General features: G+C 44.1%; 2 protein-coding genes across 2 annotated transcripts; one reads left to right on the forward strand and one right to left on the reverse strand.

The window, feature by feature from the left end:
* The first annotated feature begins 5713 nt into the window (after positions 1 to 5713).
* Positions 5714 to 7429, forward strand: LOC132456029 (uncharacterized). The gene is made up of 2 exons (XM_060050180.1): positions 5714 to 5841; positions 6169 to 7429. Exon 2 carries the CDS (start codon positions 6176 to 6178, stop codon positions 7244 to 7246), a length of 1071 nt encoding a protein of 356 aa, XP_059906163.1. The 5' UTR covers positions 5714 to 5841; positions 6169 to 6175; the 3' UTR covers positions 7247 to 7429.
* Positions 7430 to 7435: 6 nt separating this feature from the next.
* On the reverse strand, positions 7436 to 20463 carry myo1hb (myosin IHb). The gene is made up of 32 exons (XM_060050179.1): positions 20108 to 20463; positions 18907 to 19068; positions 18501 to 18616; positions 17832 to 18030; positions 17283 to 17363; positions 17020 to 17199; positions 16636 to 16734; positions 16375 to 16488; positions 15905 to 15976; positions 15699 to 15818; positions 15390 to 15457; positions 15196 to 15301; positions 15014 to 15094; positions 14816 to 14907; positions 14248 to 14342; positions 14111 to 14157; positions 13636 to 13716; positions 13430 to 13535; positions 12526 to 12643; positions 12167 to 12280; positions 12006 to 12082; positions 11850 to 11918; positions 11036 to 11120; positions 10786 to 10948; positions 10532 to 10615; positions 10267 to 10360; positions 10028 to 10083; positions 9629 to 9764; positions 9070 to 9140; positions 8575 to 8672; positions 8372 to 8471; positions 7436 to 8283 (listed from the first exon to the last, which is right to left on the reverse strand). Exons 2-32 carry the CDS (start codon positions 19030 to 19032, stop codon positions 8257 to 8259), a joined length of 3075 nt encoding a protein of 1024 aa, XP_059906162.1. The 5' UTR covers positions 19033 to 19068; positions 20108 to 20463; the 3' UTR covers positions 7436 to 8256.
* Positions 20464 to 25619: the final 5156 nt, after the last annotated feature.

A 25619-nucleotide genomic window follows, 5' to 3' on the forward strand; every position in this document is an offset into this window, starting at 1 on the left:
TGGGACTGTTGTAGGTGCTTAAGTTCCGCCCTTTTTTATTCTCAGTGCAAGTAGGCACATATGAAAGACCTATTAAAGCAAATGTGACACTATTTCTCCGTCTCTGATGAGTCATTTGTATAATTTAGTGGTCGTCTTTATCTGAATAAAATGATTGATAATTAGTGAAATGGGAGTGTTTCCTTTATATCGTGATTGTATCAGATCACATCAGTTATGTCATGTTATGACAATTCTGTGCAATAAGCATCCTCAAAAGACATCCCTGCAATCAATCTCATCTCAATATGTTCACATTGAGTTTATATAGGACTATATTTATGTAATAATATGAGGGATAGCATTCATACCCCTACTCTCTGATTTGGCATCCCTGCTTCTCCATGAGCTGAACGTTGATCTCATCTCAATATTCATGTCAGTTTTCAAACGTTTTTTTACTGTTACTTTATGTGTTCAATCTACATATGCTCCTTTTTCACTGGCCATACTCAGATCTAAACGTAACCGAAAAGTGGGCTACATGACCTCCAAGGATACAGCAATGACACCATCAGACCTCCACCAGAGGATTTTGCGCTCCTGTCTGAGAGGAAAGGGAACAGGTGGAAAGGTGGCGCGATATCCAATAAATGTGTTGCAGTGTCATTTCAATCGGTATCCATTCATTATCACAGCAGCAGCGAGCCGCCAATGCATTCTGACCCCGGTGCTCCAGCGTGTTACGTGCATGCGTATGTGTGTGTGTGTGTGCGTGCCTGTGTGAGTGCGAGTGCGTGTGTATGTGTATTTGTGACGTCCAACCTTTGCGGGGTGAGGAGTCACCCAAATATAATTGTGAGCATGGAGGGCGTCCGAGTTACTATTGTGTATTGATTGACCCAGACAAGTGTTGCTTTACTTCGGTTCAGTTGGAGCCTCGTGACCATGGCTCGTGACCGACCTTGAGGCCAGCTGCCTGCCACAACGGACACTGCGACCTCTTGGCCTAGGTCCTAGAGCTTTACGCGTCAGTGATTAAGCTATTCAGTGGACTATAGTGCCCCCCACTGGCGGTACTGTGAAACTGCAGTGGTCAGTGGAAGATATCCAACGTTTTTTCTTTTCTTATATATATATATATATATATATATATATATATATATATATATATATATATATATATATATATATATATATATATATATGGGGCCTCGTGTACTATCACATACGCCCCATATACATATATATATATATATAGATATATATGGGGCTTATGTGATAGTACACGAACATAACACTAGCCTACAGATCCATCATGTCTTAGGTTTGAAAAAACGTTGGATATCTTCCACTGACCACTGCAGTTTCACATATATATATATATCTAAACTTAGCACAAAAATTAAGGGAATTTGTAAGCCCCATATATATATATATATATACCCTCAACTACCGGTAGTTGAGGGTTTTTGCCTAACTGCAAGCATCCTCCAACTGCAATCTTTGGTTATTTATTAATTAATTTAGCTATACTTTAATAGTATTCTTTCTGTTCAAATCTGTTGTGTTCCAAATTAATTAAAGTTAATTGTTATACAAGTGTTGTTTAAATAAAATGCTTTTTAAATTTTAAAAAATCGTGGGATGTATCGAACCGTGGGTCAAAAATCGTGATACAAACCGAATCGTGAGTTGGTGTATCGTTACAGCCCTAATATATATAGATAATTTAGGTTTCACGCACCTAATGTTTGTGTGTATGTGTGTGTGTGTGGTGTGTTTGCTTGTGCGTGTGTGTGTTTTGCATCCCCGCCTATGAACTGAACGTTGATCTCATCTCAATATCTTTGTTCGGTTTCCAACGTTTCATCTACTGTTGCTTTATGTGTTTGATCGACATTATGCCACTTTTTCACTGGCCATACTCAGATCGAAACGTATCGAAGTAGGCTACATGACCTCAAAGAATACAGCGACACCAACAGATCTCCAACAAGGATGTTCCTCTCCTGTCTGAGAGGAAAGTGAACAGGTGGAAAGGTGGCTCGATATCCAAGAAATGTGTTCCAGTGTCATTTAAATCGGTTACCATTCATTATCACAGCAGCAACGAGTGGCCGATGCATTCTGACCCCGGGGCTCTAGTGTGGCACGTGGGTGCGTGCGTGTGTGTAAGTGTGCGAGTGCGGGTGCGTGTGTTTGTGTATTTGTGACGTCCCAACCTTGGCGGGGTGACGGTGTCACCCAACATAAGTAAGCATTGTAAGCATGGAGGAAGTCCGAGTGACTATTGAGTATAGATTGACGAGACAGGTGTTGCTTTATTTCAGGTCAGTTGGGGTCTCGTTTAGCCCACTGTCACAACAGACACTGCGACCTCTTGGCCTGGGAGCATTACGCTTCAGTGATTAGGCTATTCCGTGGACTAGAGTGCCCCCATCTGGAAGTACTGTGAAACTGAAGTAGTCAGTCGAAGATATCCAATGTATTTTCTCTACTTTATCTACAGTCAAACCTAAGACATAAACAAAATGGATCTATAGGCTAGTGAAATGTTATATAGATACAGTATAGTATATGGGTATGTGTGTTTTTGTATTCGTATATGAATATATGGGACTTTCAGAGCAGGTGATAAGCTTTTTACTTTTTATTCTCGCTGTGGAAATGTATATGAAGGACCTATTAAAGAAACTGTGACACTATTCTCTGTCTCTAATGACTCATTTGTATAATTTAGTGGTCGTCTATATCTGAATCAAATTCGGCTTTATCATTCATTGATAATTGCTGAAATAGGAGGGTTTCCTTTATATTGTGATTTGACAGATCATAATACATTTGCATGACTTCCCGGTGTTGTGCCAAAAGGTGATCAGCTGCCAGAAAGTGATTTCAGCCGCGGGAGCGCGCACAGCCTGTTAAAGCTAGGCTATATCGCCTCGAAACGTGTGTGCGGCAGCAAAGTCTGATCAGTCATAGGCCTACTAGTCAATAGCACTACAGGACTATTGTCCGCTGTATTAGCACAGATATGCAAAGGTGTCAAGTAACAAAGTACAAATACTTCCTTACCTTACTTAAGTAGAGATTTTGGATATCTATACTTTACTGGAGTAGTTATTTTTCAGCCTACTTTTTACTTCTACTTCTTACATTTTCACACACTTATCTGTACTTTCTACTCCTTACTTTTTTGGTTTATACGCGATCCATGGCACCTGCGCATGACCAGAGCCCGTCTACATTCTCTGACATGACATAAATCCCGCCACATTCCAGCTATGAAATAGCAGACGTAGATGAGCGAAATGTCCCAACCAAGCACCAGTGAGGAGGTTGTCCCAACCAAGCACCAGTGAAGAAGACCAGCAAACCCTTACACATCCCTGGCCGTACCTGGAAGAATTTTCTGAAATGGTTGGATGCAAAAACAACTCAGTTCTTACTCGTTACATCTTAAATTCCTGCAGCTAAGCTTGGATACATACAATTACATTCCCAATAAAGGCTTTTGATAACATGCCTCTGAAGTTTGACTTTTTGCACCATTCCAATACTTACAGGGAACTAGTCATCATATCTTCCGCTCCATGAAACACATGTTAATGCTCAGTAGTACACATATATGGTTCTTTAATGTATTTGCATTGTACTAATATGCGTTCATTTTCAATGGGCATAAATGTGTCTGAAACAGGTGCATCCCAATTTTTTCAACATTAACATTATAGTCATTAGATGGCCTTTAGAAAAATGTTTTGTTGGGGGAAGTGGGGCAGTGTGCTTAGAGGTGTGCTGTGTGTGTGTGTCACTAATTCACGGATGGGATAAATGCAGGGACCAAATTCCTTGTACGTGTGAGCATACTTGGCAAAAAAGCTGATTGTAATTCTATAGGCCCCTGTGGCACGGCCTAAGCTTTTGTCCTTAATGGCATTTTTTTCCCCTTGCACTACTTTTACTTCAATACTTTGAGTAGTTTTGAAACCAGTACTACTTTTACTTTTAAAAGTAAAAAGCTTGAGTTGATACTTCAACTTCTAAAGAAGTATTTTTAAACGCTAGTATCTATACTTCTACATGAGTAATGAATGTGAATACTTTTGACACCTCTGCAGATATGTATTTTAAGGTGACAAGACATCGACGTTGCAGCTACGAGGATCGACGTCTAATCAGTCATAGGCCTACTAGTCAATGGCACTACAGGACTATTGTCCGTGAGTCAATTATCCTTCTTTATGTTTTTAAACCACTCTAATCGAAATTATTTCTGTGTGTCTTTTGTATACAATAAAACATGTATTTTCTTACTATGCATTATTTTCCCAGTTTATAGATTTTTCAAGAAGAAGTTTTTTTCTTCTCAAAATGAATTGATAACATTCATGAGTAGGTCCTATCACATTAAATAGATTAGGGTTCAAACTGACACTATAACATTCATGTGGGCTATGTGGGGTAGATAAGAACAAATCCAGCCACTTTTATCAGCTGTAATACGTTTTAAAGCGAAAATATGGAGTCGTTTTCCTCCTGCCAGAAAATGATCTCAAGCCCTCTCTTGGTACTGAAATGTTTTATATGCCTTAAAATGAGTTGATAGCATTCACGAGTATCACATTACATAGATTATATCCCATCCTGTGTCTATTACCAGCTGAAACACCTTTACATGTGGTGGAGGGGGGCACAGTGGAAGGGGGCACAGTGGAGGATGGCACAGCGCACTTATGTGGAACTGATCAGACGTCGATCCCCGTACAAAGTCGTCTTGTCACCTTAAAATACATATGTGTTAATACAGCGGACAATAGTCCTGTAGTGCTATTGACTAGTATGGCTGATCAGACTTTGCTGCCGCACACACGTTTCGAGGCGATATAGCCTAGCATTAACAGGCTGTGCGCGCTCCCGCGGCTGAAATCACTTTCTGGCAGCTTAATCACTTTTTGCCACAACACCGGCCAAGGATTAACAGGCTAATCGAATGTAACATAATCTGATGTTGCACTTATGTTTAGTAGGTTCATGTTAGTGTATGAATTTAATTTATGTTATCACAATTCTGTGCAATAAGCAACCTAATAGTTTGCAAGACATCTCTGCCGTCGATCTCATCTCAAAGTGTTCACATTGAGTTTATGTAGCCATACAATAATATGAGTGAAAGCATTCATACCCCAACTCTTTGATTGGGCATACCCACCTCTCCATGGATTGAACGTTGATCTCATCTCAATATTGTTGTTAGGTTTCTAACGTTTGCTAACTGTTGCTTTATGTGTTCAATCGACATTATGCTCCTTTTTCACTGGCCATACTAAAATAGAAACGAAACCGAAAAGTAGGCTACATAACCTCCAACGATACAGCGACGACGCAAAGTACGATCCTATCCGAAAGGGAACAGGTGGAAAGGTGGCGCGATATCCAAGAAATGTGTTCAAACGGTAACCATTCATAATGACAGCAGCAGCGAGCAGCCCATGCACTCTGACCCCGGTTACGGTCCGCGGCTCTGGTACTTTTCGCGAAAACAGACAAAATGCGACCAAAGATTATTCAGCACAAAGCTGACAAATACATAAAAAATCGCTGTGCATGGGCAATAATAATAATAATAATAATAATAATAATAATAATAATAATAAATATTATATGATAATATATATAATAATAACAATAGCAATTGTTGCTATTTGAAAAGTCTAATGTTCAAATAACAACAATCCACGGATTTTGTGCATACACAATTATTTGCCAATAAACATTTGTTAGATTTAGTAGGCCTATGACCTGCTTTTTAGAGCTGTCCCACCAGCACTGAGGACATCGCGACGTGACGGGCGGCTGGTAAGTGGTAATCCTCCCGAATAAAGTTACTTTTTTTTTAATAGGCATCTTCTGAATTAAGTAGTCACATATATTTTATATAAAAATAACTCTAAAATAAAAAATTGACTGTGATATTTTTCTATTTGCATTAAACAATAGGTCAATCAAGTTAAATTGTTAAATAAGTTTGTTTGTATTTTTTTATGCAATATATGCCGTAGTATATAAAGTAGTAGGAAACAACACAAGTTAAATAGAATCAAGATGACCAATAAATGTAATTTAGTTCTATGAATGATGCAATGGTAAGGTTGTGTTTCTAACTGAAAGCTAATGGACTGACAGGAACACGATGAGGCTCCCAGCAGCCACTGAGGCCTTCTTAGATGGACCACAAGCCCCAGGAGTTTGGCCCATGACCATCACGCCTCTACCTGCTGGCCCAGCAAGGCAGAGAGAGGAGCAGCCAGTGGTCAAGAAGACAGCGCCTCCTCGCTTCCTTCCGCCCCAGGAGCCAAGACCAGCCCAGGTCAAAATGTTCTTCAAGCGTGCCCGGCTGGTGAGTGGTTCTTCTGGGGCTGAAAGGGAGAGGGTGCCTCCCTGGTGCCTTCCGCCCCTGGGCTCCACACCAGCCATGCTCTTCAAGCGTGGTCCACCTGCCGACACAGTTTGCCCCCAGCCAGAGAAAAACCCTGGCGACCTCAAAGGAGTTCCGGGCCTAGGTGTAAAAGAAAGCAAAGTGTATGGGTTGGAGGTCAGGGCTGTAAACCAAAATAACTGTGTCCGGTTCCTCCCGCCGCCGGAGCCCAGACGAGGCAGGATCTGGAAGCGAACCTGGCTGGTCCAAGGGTTGTGCATGCCACTGCCGTCCACTAGATGTCTTTGCAACTGCAGATCTGGATTTCTTTTCAACCTCAGATGTGCGTGTGGGGTTGTGTGGGAACCTGGGGCTGAGGAGAAGGTGGCGCCTCCCTTATTCATACCCCCCCTGGAGCTCATGCCCGCCGCGCTGTTCAAGCTGGGACTGCTGGCTGAAGGCGTTCGCATTGCGCAAACCAGCGGAGGCTTTGAAGGACTCGGTATGGGTGGGTTTCGCCATGTTTTAGGCCCCACTCTTCCCTTAACTGGTTCAACACCCCTAGTCGTGGGCCAGCCAATCAGGACCAGACACCACAAGCCTCCCTCATTGTTGTCAAGCCAGGACAAGACAGATTCAGAGAGTCAGAGCATATGGGAGAGTGCATCGGGGGCTGGCTGCTCAGGGCTCGGTCAGGTCCTATGCTGGCCCACAGCCCAAGTAGGCAGACTTGATCCTGAACCAAGACAGTTCCCTTCCGCCTCCTTCACCCTCAGAGGTGAAAAGCACTGCGGGACCCCCACCCAAGGCAGGACGATCACCTGTAGGAGGATGATAAGAGCCTGAGGCCTGCTGGATACCCTCCCACCAGCCTGCTCACAGACCCTCCTCACAGACCCCAACCCAGCCTGCTGCACAGACTCATCCCACAGACCATAACTCCAATGCACCCTACTGCACCATGGACCCTGACCCTACTCTTTACCCTGAACCTTACATCACCAATAAAAAACACTTGAGTGCAACATGGTTGTATTTGTGCTGCTTTATGAAATGGTACGGCACTACGCATGCACCGTCCGCGGCCATCAAAGCAGGAGTCTGAAGGAAACAGTGCAAATGCGTCTGGGATTGCTTGATTGAACAGGGTACTACATACCTGATTGCTTGAATTGCAAAGCTAATACGCTACATTACTTGTTACAACATAAAAAAGTAATCTGAGAGCCCCAACACTGTGGCTCTCCATGAAAAAAAAGCGAATCGCATTTCCTAGAATGACGTAATATACAACTCACATAGGTGCTAATGTATCGGTATTAGTATTGTTTAATGTAAAGATGAACACGCAGTTACAAAAGTTTTAACATTGTCGAATGTGGCTTCACACTTTTTAACATTATCCAGCACTACTTAGTCCTATAAAATAATAAAATGACATCAAAAAGGTTCTAAGGAAGTTCTAAACACAGTTGTGTATCTCTACATTGATATCACTGCTCATTATTTCTTTCCAAGGTAAAAAAAAAAAAATACTCTGCTTCCAATGATGCCTGAACACTACCGACTGTTAGTGAGGCTGGAGTGGCTACTAAGCATAAGTGTCTAGAAGCATATAGGACACATTGAAGAGTAATTGTGTCGGATCAGACTGACATATGGAAGTCTTCTCTGCCCATCTATAGCTAAGCTACTGGTGGTAATATTTACACTGGTTTTTACTTTGTTTACACGTTTTGGATTTACATTTGATTAGTACAAATTATTGGGCAGAATGGCAGATTGAACATGGCTGTTTCTGAAGTCGGTGGTGGCCTTAGGAGAAGAGCAGCGCCATCCCTCTGTTGTCACGGAGATCATCTTGACCTGGTTCTGGTTGATTCCTGAGACACAGGAGAATCGATGAGTTTTGAAATGCCCCGTCGTATTGGTGTACAACTTGAATGATGCGATTTCACCATTCATACGCACCACCATCAAATGGCCGTTCTTCGACCTGTAAATCATAGATTCTTGACCGCTCTTGAAGTCAATGAACCCCTCTCTGCCAGGTTGGATATCAAAACGCACACTACAAGAGTTCACACACAATTAGTGAAATGGAAACATTACAGTGTGTATGATTCAAACATTTTGTGCCATATTAACAATGTAATAGAAACGTTAGCATGTACCTGCCCTGGACCACTTTGATACAGCTTTCTTTGTTGCTAATGTGAGACAACTTAGTCAAGGCTTCAAACAGGTAGTCACACTGTAGAATCAGATCCCCCTGAATACAAGTAGAGCTCTGTTAGCTATTTAGAATCACAGCGCAACAACTTCTTCATTATGTTTCTTATTTATTTATTTTGGTGCAGTCCTGAACCTTAAACGTTTGTTATCGACTGTTACTTTAGGCATCCATCCATCTATGCTCCGTTTTCCTTGGCCAGGCTCAAATCAAAGTTTATATAAATCCCAGGTCATAGGTCATACTGGCAATTTTGTCACTTCAACATTGGGCCTTTTCTATTTTTTTCTTACATTATTGGAGATGCTTTGCTCTGAGTTTCAAAGCATTGAGTGCTAATACAAATTTCTATCTCTGCTATTGGTAGACATACACACCCACGGATTGGTACACTTGTACGAAGATCTTGTATATTGAAGTTATTGATTTGATTTACCTTTTGCTTTGTTTCATCGTGCGCCACATGGACAATTAGGAAGTTGTCACTCAGGTTGCTGACTGACACACCTGAGTAAAAGGCATTGCTTGATTATGAGGGCATATATATATATATATATATATATATATATATATATATATATATACATCTATATATATATGTATATATTTATGCATGTCTTGTATTTGACAGTAAATACATTCCGGCAAACTTCCATTAAGGCGACGTGTTAGGTTGGTGGGTGGTGGTTTAATCCAAGTGACATACCGTTGTTATTTAAAGTTTTGAGATCCTGTTGTATACAGACACACACACACACACACACACACACACACACACACACACACACAACCACACACACAACCACACACACAACCTCACACACAACCTCACACTCACACACACACACACACACACACACACACACACACACACACACACACACACACACACACACACACACACACACACACACACACACACACACACACACACACACACACACAGGCTGACCACAGTTGATGTCCCCCTTTAATCTCCACTGTGCCCATCTCACCTTTAAGGGAGTTGAAGTCGATCCTCTGTTTGATCTTGGCCTCCTCCACCAGGTAGACGGCGGCCTGCGTCAGGATGAGCTGCCTCAGACGAGGCCTGAAGCCGTTCCTGTCGTACTTCACCAAGGGCACGCTGTACTGTAGGGAGCCAGAGGGTTGCCACGGGGATGGGGTAAGCGGGGTCAATCGGTGATGTGGGCTGAGCTTTTGTTTGAAGGCTACACTACACCGGTAACCACCGTTACATAAATCAAATCACTGTAACATTACACAAGCCACCAACATACCATTACACAGGTCACAAACATAAGATTACTCAGGTCAGTGCTACACTACACAGGTCACCTCCACTACATTACACAGGTTGTGTTAAGTACGTTAAGCCGTGGCCGACCGTCTACCTTGATGCCCTCGTGGCGAATGGTCTGCAGCACCTTTAGGTTGATGTCTCCCTCACCTGGAGGAAATCAATAATAGTTACTAAAGGACTGGATGGTGGAGATGTTGACAAAGATAAGAAATACTGCAGCATATTGTGCAGGGAAATGGTTATTGCTGAACAGCGATTTAGCTTGTGAATCATAACGACTAGTTTCTCAAAAAAAGTACCTGTGGATTGCAATAATATATGCCTACTTACTTATCCTGGTGTCCTGAAACGGTTGACAAACACTGAAAGGATAGTTTTCCTTCTTCCCTTTGAACATGGAGCTGGTGAGCGCTTTAAATTGAAGCTTAGAAACCAGAAAATGTTAATTAAATGCGCCCATCCACATTTTTTCTCTATAATTTGTTTTATTCTTTCTAGTAATATTGTACGGCTAAAACAGCTACAACTCTAGCCGCTAGAGATTGATAATGGAAAGTGCACATGATGTAATTTTAAAGTTTGTCGTGAACAATACCTGAGTTTTTCTTTGGGCAGGTATACTGCGAACGTACTTCCGTACCATGTGGCGAATGTAAAGCATGTGCAACAGTTGTGCAGCCTGTATATGAAAAAAGAATTAAGCAAATATCAACTAGTGCTTTGCCTGTTTCCAACTTCATCAATGCCATCCTCCGCATAAATCTGTGAATCCTCCACAACAGGCAAGCTGTTTCTTAAAACCATAGATGTATAATAAAAACGTAAATAAAACGGCAATGTGCCGCGTACCTCTTGCATGATGGGAGGAGGGGTCGGCCAGCTGTTTTTGTCCATCAGCGTTTTGGGCAGGTTGCCCTTCAGCCTGGTGAGGTAGTTCTGTCTGACAAACGCCAGGTACTCTGTGTTGTCACTGCAAGCCGGCTGGTTCCTCATCATGAAACCCTTGATGAACCTGCAACGTTTCACAAAGGCATCAGGGCCTTACTATGTGGACGGGGGTGGATCTCCATCGTGTCTTTGGCCGCATCTCTCCACCTACCGTTTGATCACCTTGACAGCCCATGCACGTTTGTCCCTCTCTTTCCTGGCCATCATCCCTCTCCAACAGTTCTCAATTTTAGTGGCTTTTTTAGAAGATACAAAAAAACACACAATTTACTGTAGTTGCTTTTTGAAACCAAGCAACTGACAAACGATACAGTCGGAGCTGGCAGGGGGTCCTCCTCTAGGCCTCCAGGTAGGGTTGAGGATATTGGGTGCAGAACCGTTCTGCTGAGAGTCTCGGTCAGTATACACTACTGCGTCTGTCGTTTATTAAACACTTATATAGTTCTAACTGTTTAAGCAGACAACTGGAAGCGCACACGCCAGATTTATGACTATAATGTAGTATAATTTATTCTAACACTGTAACAACACAGCACGTAGCATTCCAAGGTAGAACGGAGTACCTGTTGGCGATTCTGCCTTATATATTTTTTTTTTCAGGAACAACCAATAGATGAACGCCACCTTATTAAGTACCAATCACATTGATCTGTGTACATACAAAACTGATCAAACCACACTGGTTAATATTCTGTGTCGGGAACACCACAATGGGTATCATAGAGAACAATCACATTGGTAGCATCAGAGCGATGACAGAGCGAGAGATGTGAAACGCCCGCTGGCCGTTAAAACAAGAAAAGACTGCAGTACCGTGCCTGAGTGGCATGACCTCCTTTAGCGGTGAGGCTACAGGAGGTGACTAGCAGACGGCAGGAGTGGTTATCCTCACGGTCCGCAGCTTTCTTTAAATATAGCCGTCATTTGAATAAAGCAGGCAAAAAGCACAAATAAAAGATACTCACCGGCTTCTCGCTGCTTTAGGTAGTCTCCTTTAGCCCGGTAACCTTTGTACTTGGCCTGGATCCGTGTCGCTGTAGCAGTGAATCATTTTTTAACGGTTTTGTAGCTATAAAAATCGGTATTGATCGCTTTGATAAACAAACAAAACGAGAGCCCACCCAGGTCATGCTTGCAGAGCTCAAACGCGTCCTCCGTAGCGAACAGTGTTTTGGGGTGGCGGATGAAAATCTTGGTCCTAAACAGGTCGAGAACAAAGCAGTGTGAAAAGAAAGCACTCTTCCCCCACCAATTCACCAACAAGAAAGATATAAGTGCTTACCGGCCCATCTTGTATTCATTGGGTTTGTAGCCCAGGTGTTTGACCAGACAGAGCACGCCTTCAGAGGCCGAACCTTTCCATTTGGGCCAAGTGGACGGACACAAGGGCTTGTACCTGAAGACACACACACACACACACACACACACACACACACACACACACACACACACACACACACACACACATTCGAGTGTGATGAGACATTCCTCAATGAGACTTAGCAGCTCCCATGAAGTGAAACCCAGTGCTTGATAACGGGTGTGTGTAAACAAACGGCTGACGAGACGGCCATAATTAGTACAGTCTACGGTTTCAACCGAGATGAGGCAGTTTAGATCAAAAACACTGAGTTTAGTCACCTGGCGAGGAAGATGTCGTATTTGCGGCGGTAAGCGAAGCCGGCCCTCCTGACCCGGAGGTGCTCCATGAGGCCCAGATACTTGACCTGATGCCTCACCAACACATCGTCGAAGCGGCCTGGACAAGAGACACCGCCACGGACAAAGCGTCAACGTGCAATATTCATGAAGCCGCCCTAGCAATGCCTTCTGAACAGACATAGGACAAACCAGCCGGGGTTTTATCCGAAGGACGACAAATCTTCATTAGCTAAACGGTATCGACGGCCTTTGATCTCATAGTGAATGTAACGCAGTTAGGTTCTTAAAGCGAAAAGTGAAGGACAACAAGAGCTAAAAAACATGATAATAGCCATGCCATGTTACAGAGAGATGCATGCACACATACCAAATATCTTTAAAAATATAACAATATAGATCTCAAAGTCAGGTAATAAACTCAGTCTTGGAAAGACTCTTTTTAGGTTTATAGGGTATGTATAGGATCCCCTCGATTTTTGGAGAGTTTCCCGATAGGATTATAGGGCTCAGGTCTGTATCCCCTCGCCCCCTCTGTTTTTGTGTAGTTTGTTTTGTCCTTACTGACAGAAACACTGAAGCCTCGTTCAGCTGCACCCTCGCTGTAACCTAAGGGTATAGTAATTGGTCACTGCCTTTGCCACCAGAATTCACTGTAATTGGTCCCCCAGCTGGGCAACAAGGCAGGAGGGAAAACAGACTCTGCGCATGGCATTGTCTTTAAGGAATAGACTGAAAGGAAGAGACTGAAATGACATGAGTTTGCAATGGAATTCATAGAGCATCATCTCTTTATGCACCCCATGATAATCATTGTGAGTACATTAGGTATGTATGTGGTACTTGATTGTTCTACAGGGTCTCACCTGGTCCTACAGGATCTCACCTGCTCTTTTGCCGTCGTTGGGCTTGATGCAGCGGACGTACCACGGCTCTTTGCTCATGAGGACGTCGGTCAGGCCCGCCAGGCTGCCCTTGAACTGGGTCACCACCTGATCGAGTGGCATCAGAGTACTATGAATATGAGCTCCCCAGCACATCCCATAATACAGCATGACATCCATGGAGCTGTCAACGGGTTCTCAATCTTACCGTTTCTGGTCTTTTCTTGCTGTCCGGCTCCGTGTAAGGGAAGCAGTGTTTGATGATGGTGTTCTTGGACTGCCGCATGACCTGAAGGGGCATGTCGGAGTCACTGAGTAGATGGATGATTGGCTAACCATCTAACCATCCATCAAGTCAGTGACGCCATAGTGCAATGGAGTATGTGAACCTGTCTCACTCCACTGGTAGAGCAAATGGCTTTAGCTTTGGTTCCTAATGGGGCCAATGCTCGAACTGTTAGCACTCAAGGTGTAAGACACGTTTGAAAAAAAACATCCATTCAAATGTCATACATGATGATGATGATGATGATGATGATGATGATGATGATGATGATGATGATACATGTGATCCTGTCTTTTGAATCTTTTCATTCATCAACCTCATCAAATTAGTTGATTTGAATAGGGAATGTATTATTATTAGATGATTGTGTCATAGGCAAACTCATAGGAAAACTTACCTCTTTAACATTTCTATACAACAGATCATTGTTTTTGTCCAGGAATCCTGGAAATAAAAAAACATAATAAAATAACACGAAGAAAGGACACTAACATTTTGGAACAGTATCACAGAGTACTGGAATTGATCTCTCACCAACCACACAGTACGTCACTTCCCCTGCGTAGTGCAGGAGGCGGAAGTCCCCTCGCTGCATGGTTTTCCTGGTCTTCTGATCGGCCAGTTTATGTCTACAATAAATAATAACAACTGTCATGTTCTCACATATGAGCCAACATTCATTGCCTGACTAGCGGTTCAACTCTGAGGCCAGTCTGAACAGAGATGAGGAGGAGCACTTGAGGAGAAGCTTGAACTCTTTGTCTCCGACGGCCTTACCCAATTTGTTACTTTGTTACTCTTGTTACCCGGATGCAACATTTCTGTACCTGGACACAGAGCGTCTGTACCCGGCCACAAAACGTCTGAACCCGGCCACAGAGCGTCTGTACCCGGCCACAGAGCGTCTGTACCCGGCCACAGTGCGTCTGTACCCGGGCACAGAGAGTCTGTACCCGGACACAGAGAGTCTGTACCAGGAAAGTGAATGCCTGTACCTGGATACAGAGCGTGTGTACAGGCACTCCGTATCCCGGTACAGACATTCTGTACCGGGATACAGAGCGTCTGTACCGGGATACAGAGCGCCTGCAGAGGAACTCACGTCACAAAGTGAGGATGGCCTCCCATCTTCTCCTCCAGCTTCTCCAGGAATGTGAGGTCTGTGGCCTCCCCAGGACGCAGACACTCCTCGTCCTGGTTCACAGTGGGAATCAATCACGACCACTGAGCCCATCAACCTATTTTGGCGTTGGTGTTGCATTCTTGCGATATTATGTGCGAATTCTGCTGATCAATTCACCAATACAGAGATGATCCCCCTGTGCTTCTCCTCCACCAAGTCACAGATGATCTTGTTGTTGAAATATGGCACAGGTTCCCACTGGAGATTAGAAAAGAAAAAGAAAGAGTGTAACGCCTCATATACTAATACAGGGTCTTCATTTATGGTAGATAAGAGTGTAGACTCAGGGTACCGTTTACCTCGATTCCCTCCATCTGGTACTCTTCCTGCTCGGACTTCAACGTCAGCTGGATGAATAACTGCTGCAGCTTCTCGTTGCAGTAGTTAATGCAAAACTGCTCAAAGCTAAACAAAAATAAGGATACAGGCGATACATTTGTGGTCCGTTCCCTTCCACTCATTACTGCTGAGCTTCCTCCTTGTAAGTGCTTACCTGTTCACGTGGAAAACCTCAAACCCATAAATGTCCAAGAGGCCAATCACTGTCTTCCTAGATGAGTCCTGTGCAAGAATTAATCTTAAAGATTGAACTTTTGTTTACATTCATTTACATTTAGCACTATACGTTTCTATATAAACAACATGCAAATGGAGCTGAGCAAAAGCAATCAATTGGAGTAGCTACAAACATGTTGATATAGTTGTATGCTTTAGTCCATCCTTATTCATGTCCTGATTGATTATCATTAACGCTGTCTCAGCATTTAATTTCTAATTATGTACTAGTTATGCACAAACACACCTTGTTAGCTAATGACTCGTTGACCTTGTTCACCAGCCAGTTGAAGGTTCGGCCATAGATGGCTTTGGCGAGGGCGTCCCTGGCGTACAGCGCGTGGTCAACAGCAAAAGGACTGTACACCTGTAAACAACGTTTACTCAGTGAAGGATGTTCACATCTAGTGGTACTTGTTATTTAAGACAATCTTGTTGTTGTCGTCGCAGCACCTCCTCCATTTTGGCTTCGATCTTCTTGTGAGTTAATCCCTGTTGCAGCACCTGTGAAGGAATCCCCAGCAGCTGCCGAGTGGAACACAAAAACACATGCATAAGTACAAACTTATTCAATGGTTGTTTTAAAGGGGGCTGTAGGGGAGATTCAAGTGATAATATTTGAGTGTCATTTGTGATTAATGACTTAACCGGCTATTAGGGAGTGAAATGCGCCGTGAGAATATTTCTAGTGATTTCTCATTTCTGAGCAATCAGGGCATCTCATCCCCGATTGGTTCAGGAAATCCATCTTGCATGTCAATCACAGGTGAGTAAAATACAACCCTTCTGAATGGCAGAGAAACGTCGGGAGTTGTTAGGTTTCAAAATCCCTATGTCTTCTACTCAATTCTGCCCTCTCCCTTACAAGTCTCGAATCTTACCTACAGCACCTTTAAGAACTGGATGTTTAGTCTTAGTCTCACCTTTGACAGCCAGTGTAGCTCTGGAACATTTTTGAGAACAGCGTATCCCAGAGCGTCAGTTGCAAACTTCACGTTCCCCAGATGAAGCATGCTTGCAATTATAGCAAACAGTTGCTGTATCAGGAGAGAAGAGTAATATCAAGTACATTAAAACACATTCATGTCATGGCTATTGATAAAGCATGCATTGGGAGCATTTTCCCCTTTACTTTTTGCCAACTACATAATAATAATTACTAATTATTCAAAGCAAAACATCACCTCCACATCCTTCTCACTGAATTCTATGACGGAGAGGGCGCTCCTGACGATCTTCCATTCGCTCTTGTCGTTGATAGAAGTAACTTTGGCACAATCCCCCTGCAGTTCAAACAGGATTACAGTACTGTCCCATAATACAGGCTTATTGACTTGGGCACCATCATAACATCAGAAAGTGAATGCTATAAAAAACATATATATATTGCTTTTCAAGCAAAAAATTACAAAGTGCTTATCAGAAAGGGTGCATAGCGCCAAAATCACTTAACAACATACAATAGAAAAAAGAGACGAACCGGCCATTAAAACAGTAGTAAATATATGAGGAAAAGAAAACCATGTTGGAGGCTGGAGGGGAACCATGGTCAAGGTAGTTTTCTTTACCTGTACCAGGTAACTGTAGTTCTGGCAGTTCCTCTCAAGGCCCAGCCAGCGAAGGAGCTCGTCATCTCCCCCGGCCACCAGCTGATAAAATATGTGGAAGTTCCTCTCTCCGTGGTTCTGATGCACGACCCGCGACTTCTCCAGCAGGTAGCTCAGGATGTGGCCCCCCACGGCTCCTCCCTGTCAGCAATACTTTTGTTTTCTAATCCCAAATCTGGCAACAAGTTGTATATTGTGTTTTCACGTCATGTATTCAAACCTACTTGATGGTCAAACTGGATGTCCATGTACTTTCCAAACCGGCTTGAGTTGTCGTTCTTCAGGGTTTTGGCATTTCCAAAAGCCTGAAAGAAAAGAAGATACATTTGTTACGACACATAACTCAAGAAAATTAAATGGAAAATAATCTGCCTTTTGTGTAACCAACCCTTGTCAATCCCTGTGGTGAACCGGAGCACCCTGAGTGAACCTCGAACCCAGAACCTCCACCCTTAGTGGGCAGTGGTCACCCTCGATCCCAGAACCTCCACCCTTAGTGGGCAGTGGTCGCCCTCGATCCCAGAACCTCCACCCTTAGTGGGCAGTGGGCAGCCTCGAACCCAGAACCTCCACCCTTAGTGGGCAGTGGGCAGCCTCGAACCCAGAACCTCCACCCTTAGTGGGCAGTGGTCACCCTTGAACCCAGAACCTCCACCCTTAGTGGGCAGTGGGCAGCCTCGAACCCAGGACCGAGCTTCCTGCTGTGAGGAGGCGGCTGCTCAGCCCCTGACATGGGAGCTAGCTAACACTCTATAACTGATGACCCCTCTGACCTCCAGCACGGGGTTGGACAGCAGCAGGCGGTCGCGGACGTTGTCCAGGAGGCTGGTGTTGGGGCAGCTGACAGCGTAGTACTGGAGCACCTTCTTGGAGGTCTCCGTCTTGCCCGCGCCGCTCTCCCCCGAGATGAGGATGAAGTGGTTGTTGAACTCGCTCAGCATGGTGCGGAACACGTTGTCGGCCAGAGCATAGCTTGAAGCAGCACACAGGGTGGGGACAGGGCAGGGGTCAGCAACCTATTGAGCCTCACAGACATACTTCATCATGGCCAGCCATCACTCGTTCAGTGATTGAATGTGGCTGTCCAACAAGGCTGGAAATAGATTGTTTTACATCAATTAAATCAGTCACCAAGCTAGGGTAATTTTATCTTTTTAGCATAATAGGGCATCAGAGTTTATAAAATTAGAATATAATAAAATGTCAGAAAAGAAGCAGAAGGTATTATTCCTGCAACGCTACATAGTAAATCTCAATGAAATTAATATCTTCTCCAAACAAGGTTGAATGGTAAAAATGTAAACTCTTCTTTGGCTCTTCAATGAAACATTTCAAGTTTAAATGTTTTTTTGATAAGGTGTGCTGTAGACCGGAAATTCAGAGTCACATTTATGTTCACATGTCAATATGATGATGATAATACGTTTTCTCCAGTGTCTCACATGTGAGGTGGAAGCTCAAAGAAGTTGACCCCCATGTAGGTGTCCATGTGCTTCTTGCTGTAGGTGTCCAGCTCCTTATAAGGGTTGAGTGAGACCAGCAGTGTTCCGATGTAGGTCTGTGTGGGACGGACAAGACACAGGTAAGCACAGGCCATGTGCACTGCACACATTTAGAACAAAAATCCCAACTATAATTTATGGTTGGGATATATTTCTACGACGTGTAATTGCTGTCCCTGTGTCTCTTCAGAGGGCGTTTCAAGTAGCACTTCTGCCAGAAAGTTAGAAATGTTCTCTCAGAAAGTCAGAAATGTTACATCAAGACAAGGAACCAGCATCGATACAATTGGTATAAAATAATAAAGGTACAGCGTCCCTCGGGGTAAAGAGCGGACCGGACTCTCACGTAGATGAGGTTCTCGTGAAAGCGCTTCCTCAGGTTGTCCAGGACGGCGGTCTCGCTGGTGTGGGCGTCCAGCAGGACCAGGTCCTGGACGCCCACGCGGTCCCGGGCAGTCAGCGCGCCCTCCATGTTCCGCAGGATCCGGTTGCACCGCTCCTCCAGACTCTGGAACAAACAAGGGGCGGGGTCAAAGGTCAGCTTGGCCCGGTGACACGACAAAGTAATGAGACATGTCCGGTAAAGTCTACGGCCAGACAGAACAACAGTGTGGGTTACTGCTCGTGCCATTGTTGTCCGGTCGAAGAAAAGAGGAATCTATTTTAGTGTATGGCTTATCTGGCTTCATGTCTGTGGGAGAGAACAAATCTCTCTCTCTGTCCTGTTTTCTTCTTGGTTATCTGTTTAGGCATTTTTTAGTTGAAACGCAGACACGCAGTGTGTGTGTGTGTGTGTGTGTGTGTGTGTGTGTGTCTGTGTGTCTGTGTGCGTCTGTGTTTGTGTGATTGTTTGTCCACAACCTTACATACCCATACAAGCCATTCATTCCCAGTCGTCAAGCAGTTTCCTTCCAACGAGTGTGACGCTGTATGTCCTTGCTCACATCCTCCACATCACCGATCTAATGTCACTCAGCACTATCTCATCTGTTTCCCCATCCTCCACAATGTATAGCGATCCATCTCTCAAGTCACAATCAGGGACTGAAACATTCTGAAATACAACCTCCCTGAACTTCTCGGCCTTTTAAAAATAATGAAAACAAAAGTAAAAAGTAAGATATCCGAAATATACAAAATTCAATAAAAATACATGACATGAAACCACACTCCCCCTCTTTGGGGGAGTTGTCCCTCTTTGTGTAGCTGGCGGCACGCTATTGAATATGTATTAGGTCAAATCATCGGCCGACTCTTTGCACTTTAATTACAGCGCTATGGATGCGCCACTCAACAGCGTACCTCAGCGGCAGGAGCTCGGCTGCCAAGTTGGCAGAGAGAACAAAAGAGCGACACCAAACGCTCTGAGAGGATTCGCAGTTAATCTCAAAGGGTTTCTGAGTTACGACAGCGTTTTCCTCTTGACGACAAAAAATTAACAACACATAAACATAAAAATGGGAGAGACGGAAGAACGGTAATAATAACAGATAATCAACATGCATTTGGAGAAATGTAGGAATTAATTTCAGAAATGCATTCCATACCTTCGGGGGCAGCTGGATGTCCAAGTTCCTTCTAAAAAACTGCACATCTGCTTATATTGAGGGGAAAGGAGGGTCTTTTTGACAGGAAACATTGATATCATACCATTTCCTCCAAAATAACTCAGTGGATAAGGGTGACAGGAGGAAATAATCTGAAGGTATGCTCTCTGTGTGTGTGTGTGTGTGTGTGTGTGTGTGTGTGTGTGTGTGTGTGTGTGTGTGTGTGTGTGTGTGTGTGTGTGTGTGTGTGTGTGTGTGTGTGTGTGTGTGTGTGTGTGTGTGTGTGTGTGTGTGTGTGTGTGTGTGAGAGAGCGTGTGTCTGTTTGTGTTTGTGTGAGCGTGAGTGTGTGTTTTTAGGCCTACACCTAGAACTATTAGTTGAGCATGTGTCTTTTTTTGGGTCGTTTGTGCGATCCTATTGGACTAGATGGAATAATGTGTCATCATATTGGTTTAAATTATGTTTCAGAAGAAACATAATTTTCTAATCATGAGCTCAGGATTGCTGTTTTGCTTGCATTTTTAATCAATGATGGCTTTAAAACCTGAAAATGACAGTTCATTTCAGGAGCAATTCATTGTTGGTACGGAGTGACAGAAAGGTGACGGAGAGGGACCTTTTTTTTGGACTCAAATCGCCCTCTATGGCTGAATGCGTGCTATTGCATGAGTGACAGCTCTGCTATCAGAAGTAAATAAAGAGAGTGGGATATAGAGAAATTCTACAAAATATACAATGACATAACAAAAACAATGAACATATCATTATTATCTTTTGGGATGTAAGCCTACTTGACGATACATAGATGCTTAGGGAGATAATCATCAAGAATGAATGTTTTGTGTCCTAATGGATGATATTTCGTTCAATTTATTAATTGATCTTAAATGGTATTGTCTATATGCGCTAGCCTAATAGGAAGACAGTGAAATGCCTGAACAGAAAAGAAAAAAAACAAAATGAGTCCCCCGGTGCTTGATAAAATCTGATAGTGGACAATGTCGAGCAAGGGATTTGGTTTACTGTTTACCCCTCAGTGCCAGGGGACTCTGGGCATTCGGCTGGCAGGGTACCCGAGAGCATGGCACAGATTCTATGGTCCACGTCCAGGGGAAACATGACCTCATCCCCATGATGGACAGACCAGGAAGGAAGTGATTCGGCTCAATGTAATGGACAGTTTGGCTCCGGGTCAGAAGGACAAGAGAGGAGACTCTTCCTGCAAACCTGGCTGACCTTAACCTGACAGCAGCAGAGAGTGAGGCATGTGACACTCTACTTAACCGACAGCGATATATTTTTTCACTTTTCCATAACAAATGTGCTTATTGTAAGTCGCTTTGGATAAAAGCGTCTGCTAAATGCCCTAAATGTAAATGTAGATGTAATGTGACCCAACCGTGAGGTTTCGAGTATTCAACGTGAGGTTGTGGGTTTGAACCCCTTGATGTACATAGTCTAACTGTATCCTTGAGCAAGAGGCCTAACCCCTACTGCTGCATCTCGATGATGTGTATCTCAGTGGTCTGCTAAATGGTAAATAGGACTAAAATACTCCACCAGCTGCAGGGGTTGTACATCAGGATTCATTAAGGAACGCAAAACGGCAATTCTCCTCCTTTTTGTGATGAGTCAAGAGAAACATAGTAATGTAAAATCCTTAATAAATTGAAATATGCTGTAACCCATGCCATGCAAACTTTGTTTGCCACATCTTGAATGAGAAACGCTGTGGTTGTTTCAAATAGCAACAATGACTCCCAATGATGTCAAATCCATTCATGATTAATAACTAAACAATGAACAAAAACACCATTACTATTACAAGAACATTCCTATGCTCCTATTCGTCCAAAATGGTGTCATTGCGATGTGAAGTCACGATGTACAAGCCCAACAGCAGAAAACCAGACAACAGATATGGGACAAAAAAGGACATGAACCGACAAGCGGAGGAGTGAGAACACTCGCCAACTCAGTCCACCAGACACAAAACACCCCAAATAATCAGGAGGGCCAATACGGAAACAGGACAATCTATCAGAGACGAGGGCCCATCACTCGAGCGGTCGCCTCATTGTCCCCCCTCCCACCCATCACCCCATGGCTCCACTATGGAGCTCAGATCCTGTTACTCCACCACAAAGTGGCCGTCGGGCTCCTGAAAGAGATAGCGCTCCTCGGGGGCCTCCGCCTGTCACCACGTCACCCCGGGCAACACACGCGTTCAGGGGGCTCCAGGTGTCTGGGGCGACCTGAGCGAGGCCCCGGCAACCGGCAGCAGAACAGCGGAACACGGTTCCTCTGTGGCCCCCGGTGGCGACGCAGAGAGGAGCCACGCAGAGAACCGCAGCACCCGGGAACTGCAGCCCCGGGGATCGCTTGGGGTCGCAAGAGGTGAATCGGTACAGATTGCAGGGCAGTTCAGTTTGTGTGAATATGGGTGTGTGTAAAGCGTGAGAAGGCCAACAAGAAACGCCTTCGGTATAGCCTCTATTAAATATATAAATAGTACAGCAATTTACAAACAAATGTTTATCCTATTAAAAAATGTAAAGAGACCATACAAGGCATACCTCTTTCCTTTCCAACGGCTTGTGCGTCATGGTGGAAACTCTGTGTCCAACTTTATAAATCCCAACTTTATAGATCCAAGCTGTGTAGACAGCACTCCTCAGGGCTGGATTCAGCAGAAAGACACTGATCCCATGCTAGCGCCCGTCCCCTTCCCTTCACCGCCGGGTGTTCAGCCCCGGGTGTTCAGCCCCGGGTGTTCAGCTCCGGGTATCCTGCGTCGCACTTCACCTCTCGTATCAGTCGAGCCACCGACCCGTTAGCGTGCGGAGGTCTCTCCGTGTGGACGGAGCTGAGAGGAGGGGAGGAGTGGGACGGGACCTCCGGAACGGGTTCCCACATCGCCGGTAATGAGCAGGTGAGGCCGTCTCTGGCTTTGGGAGCCCGGCGGTGGTTAAACATTCATGACCGGCCGGCAGTGGAGGCTGTTCCAGCAGTCCACCTTCGTCCACCAGCCTGGACCGTTTAAGGAGGAGTGTGTGTGTGTGTGTGTGTGTGTGTGTGTGTGTGTGTGTGTGTGTGTGTGTGTGTGTGTGTGTGTGTGTGTGTGTGTGTGTATAGTCAGTGTGTGTGTGTGTGTGTGTGTGTGTGTGTGTGTGTGTGTGTGTGTGTGTGAATGTGTGTGTGTGTCGAGTCATACCGGTGTGTGCGTGCCCGACTGTGTCCTTATGTGCATACATTATACGGTTTGTGTGTGTCCGTATGCGTGTGTGTTTGCATGTAACACAAGGATGCTGTAACCCAATCTGTCCGCAGACCCTCCTCACACGTACCCCCGGCCTCCTCCAGCTGCTCTACACAGCGTTACAGCCGGAGGTGTTGTATTACTGATCTTTGATTAGGCGGATGCATTTCTAACTAATTACAAACACAGAACTCATCTAGGATGGAGTGCTGTTGTCTTAGATTCGACACACCCTGCTATCTGTATCTGCTACTGGTGAAATCAAACCCACAATCCTTTTAAAAACACCAATCATGATAAGAGAGCATCATTGCTGCAGCGATCAACATAATACACACACACACACACACACACACACACACACACACACACACACACACACACACACACACACACACACACACACAAACACACACTCACACTTAAATGGTTAACAAACACACACACACACTCACACTTAAATGGTTAAATGGTTAATGTTTTGTAATCTCAGACCATTAAGGGCCCATGTTGTTTTGTTTGCATACATTTAAAATCTCCTTAAATCCACAAGTACAAGACACTAGATACAAGGTCATCATACTTGGCTTACTGAAAGAGCATTGCAACTTTTGGATTGAGAACAAAGTGGATAACATGAATAATTGGTATCTTATGGCTCCACTCGTCTCAAACCACTAATACTTTATCCATTCATGTGGATAAATCGGAACAACAATAATGTCCCTGAGGGCCATGACCTGTATGCTTTTCTATAAATACAATCTTTAATCAATAATTTATAATACATCATTTGTAACACCAACATTTCCAATGCTCCCAATGATCAATAATACTGCTACTACTACTACTACTACTAATAATAATAATAATAATCAAAACGTACCTCTGAGTACAGCCTGTACATGTTGGTGATGCTGGTTTGCAAAAGGTTTTACCACCTCTGTTTCCTGCTCAATGTCGGCCAGTCGTCCTTGGACCAGGGTCGGACCAGGGTAGGACCAGGGTGGGACCATGGAGCGGTGGTCTGGGCCAGAGATAGGCAGACCCCTGCAAGGTGGAGCATTGAAGACGTTGGCAAGGCTCAGCGTCGCATTGACACAGAGAGAGAGAGAGAGAGAGAGAGAGAGAGAGAGCGAGAGAGAGAGAGAGAGAGAGAGAGAGAGAGAGAGAGAGAGAGAGAGAGAGAGAGAGAGAGGATAGACAGATCCTCTCTCTCTCAGACAGGGAGACAAACACAGACAGACAGACAGACAGATAGACAGACAGACAGACAGACAGACGGGTAGACAGACAGTGGGGAGACAGACAGAGAGTGGGGAAACAGACAGACAGACAGAGAGTGGGGAGACAGACAGACAGAGAGAGAAAGAGAGTGGGGAGACAGAGAAAGGGGGAAGAGATGGAGATATAGGAAAGAGACCTGAGAAAGAGAGAAGGGGACATGGATGAGAGAGAAAGGATAGAGAGAGAGCAGAGAGCCGAGGGGAGACTTACCTTACCATTTAGGACACCTGCATCATGACCATCCCATAATGTAACTGCCCCTGCATGCCGTCGTGGTGTCCTCGTTTTCAGTTGTTCTTTTTTGTTTTTTTCTAAGGTTAACCTCATTTCTTGTTGCAGGGGTGCGGAGGAGACCTAGAGTGTAACAGACATAGACACAACTTACACCAGATCTCCACAAACCGGTTACTGACTGTTAGTTTTAGGTTATCTTGTCCAGATTTGGAGCCAGCAGTCATGAAAGTGAGTCTTATAGCTCATGTATGTACAGTACTTTGGAAATAATTCCACGACGAATGAGTTATGTATTTGTTGCTTAGGATCCTGAGGATCCCATTTGTTTGTTTTTAATTTATTTATTTCCTTTTTTACTGCTCAATTGTTTTTGTTTGTATTATTATTATTTTTTTAACCATGTTCAATAAAAGACTTAAATAAAAATAAAAAATACATGTTGTGCTAGATTACAGCACTGCATTAAGTTAAGTAAAATAAAAAAAATCAGTGTGTTCCAGTGTTTGGAAATATCAACCCTCCTTAAACATTACGTTTAAGGCCTGCATTGCATTCTCTCTTTTCAATTGTGCTTGTTCCACGCGGGACCATCCTTACCCAGCAGCACCCAACATTTACCTTTGCATTTCGTGATCTTCATTTAGAAACGCAGACATGACTATCCGGATGAGGAAGAGGCTGTAGCCTAATCTTGACTGCACGCCTAGTGAGCCAGCAAAACTATCCAAATG

This window comes from Gadus macrocephalus, chromosome 4 (genome assembly GCF_031168955.1).
Source record: "Gadus macrocephalus chromosome 4, ASM3116895v1".
Lineage (NCBI taxonomy): Eukaryota > Metazoa > Chordata > Actinopteri > Gadiformes > Gadidae > Gadus > Gadus macrocephalus.

Coding starts and splice junctions, on each gene's coding strand:
- LOC132456029 (XM_060050180.1), top strand. CDS start 6,176: ATGAGGCTCCCAGCAGCCACTGAGGCCTTCTTAGATGGACCACAAGCC.
- myo1hb (XM_060050179.1), bottom strand. CDS start 19,032: ATGGAGGGCGCGCTGACTGCCCGGGACCGCGTGGGCGTCCAGGACCTG. Junction 14,343..14,815: donor GGCCATCCTCACTTTGTGAC/GTGAGTTCCTCT, acceptor TATTTATTGTAG/ACATAAACTGGCCGATCAGA. Junction 12,644..13,429: donor CAACGACGGCAAAAGAGCAG/GTGAGATCCTGT, acceptor TCTCTTGTCCAG/GCCGCTTCGACGATGTGTTG.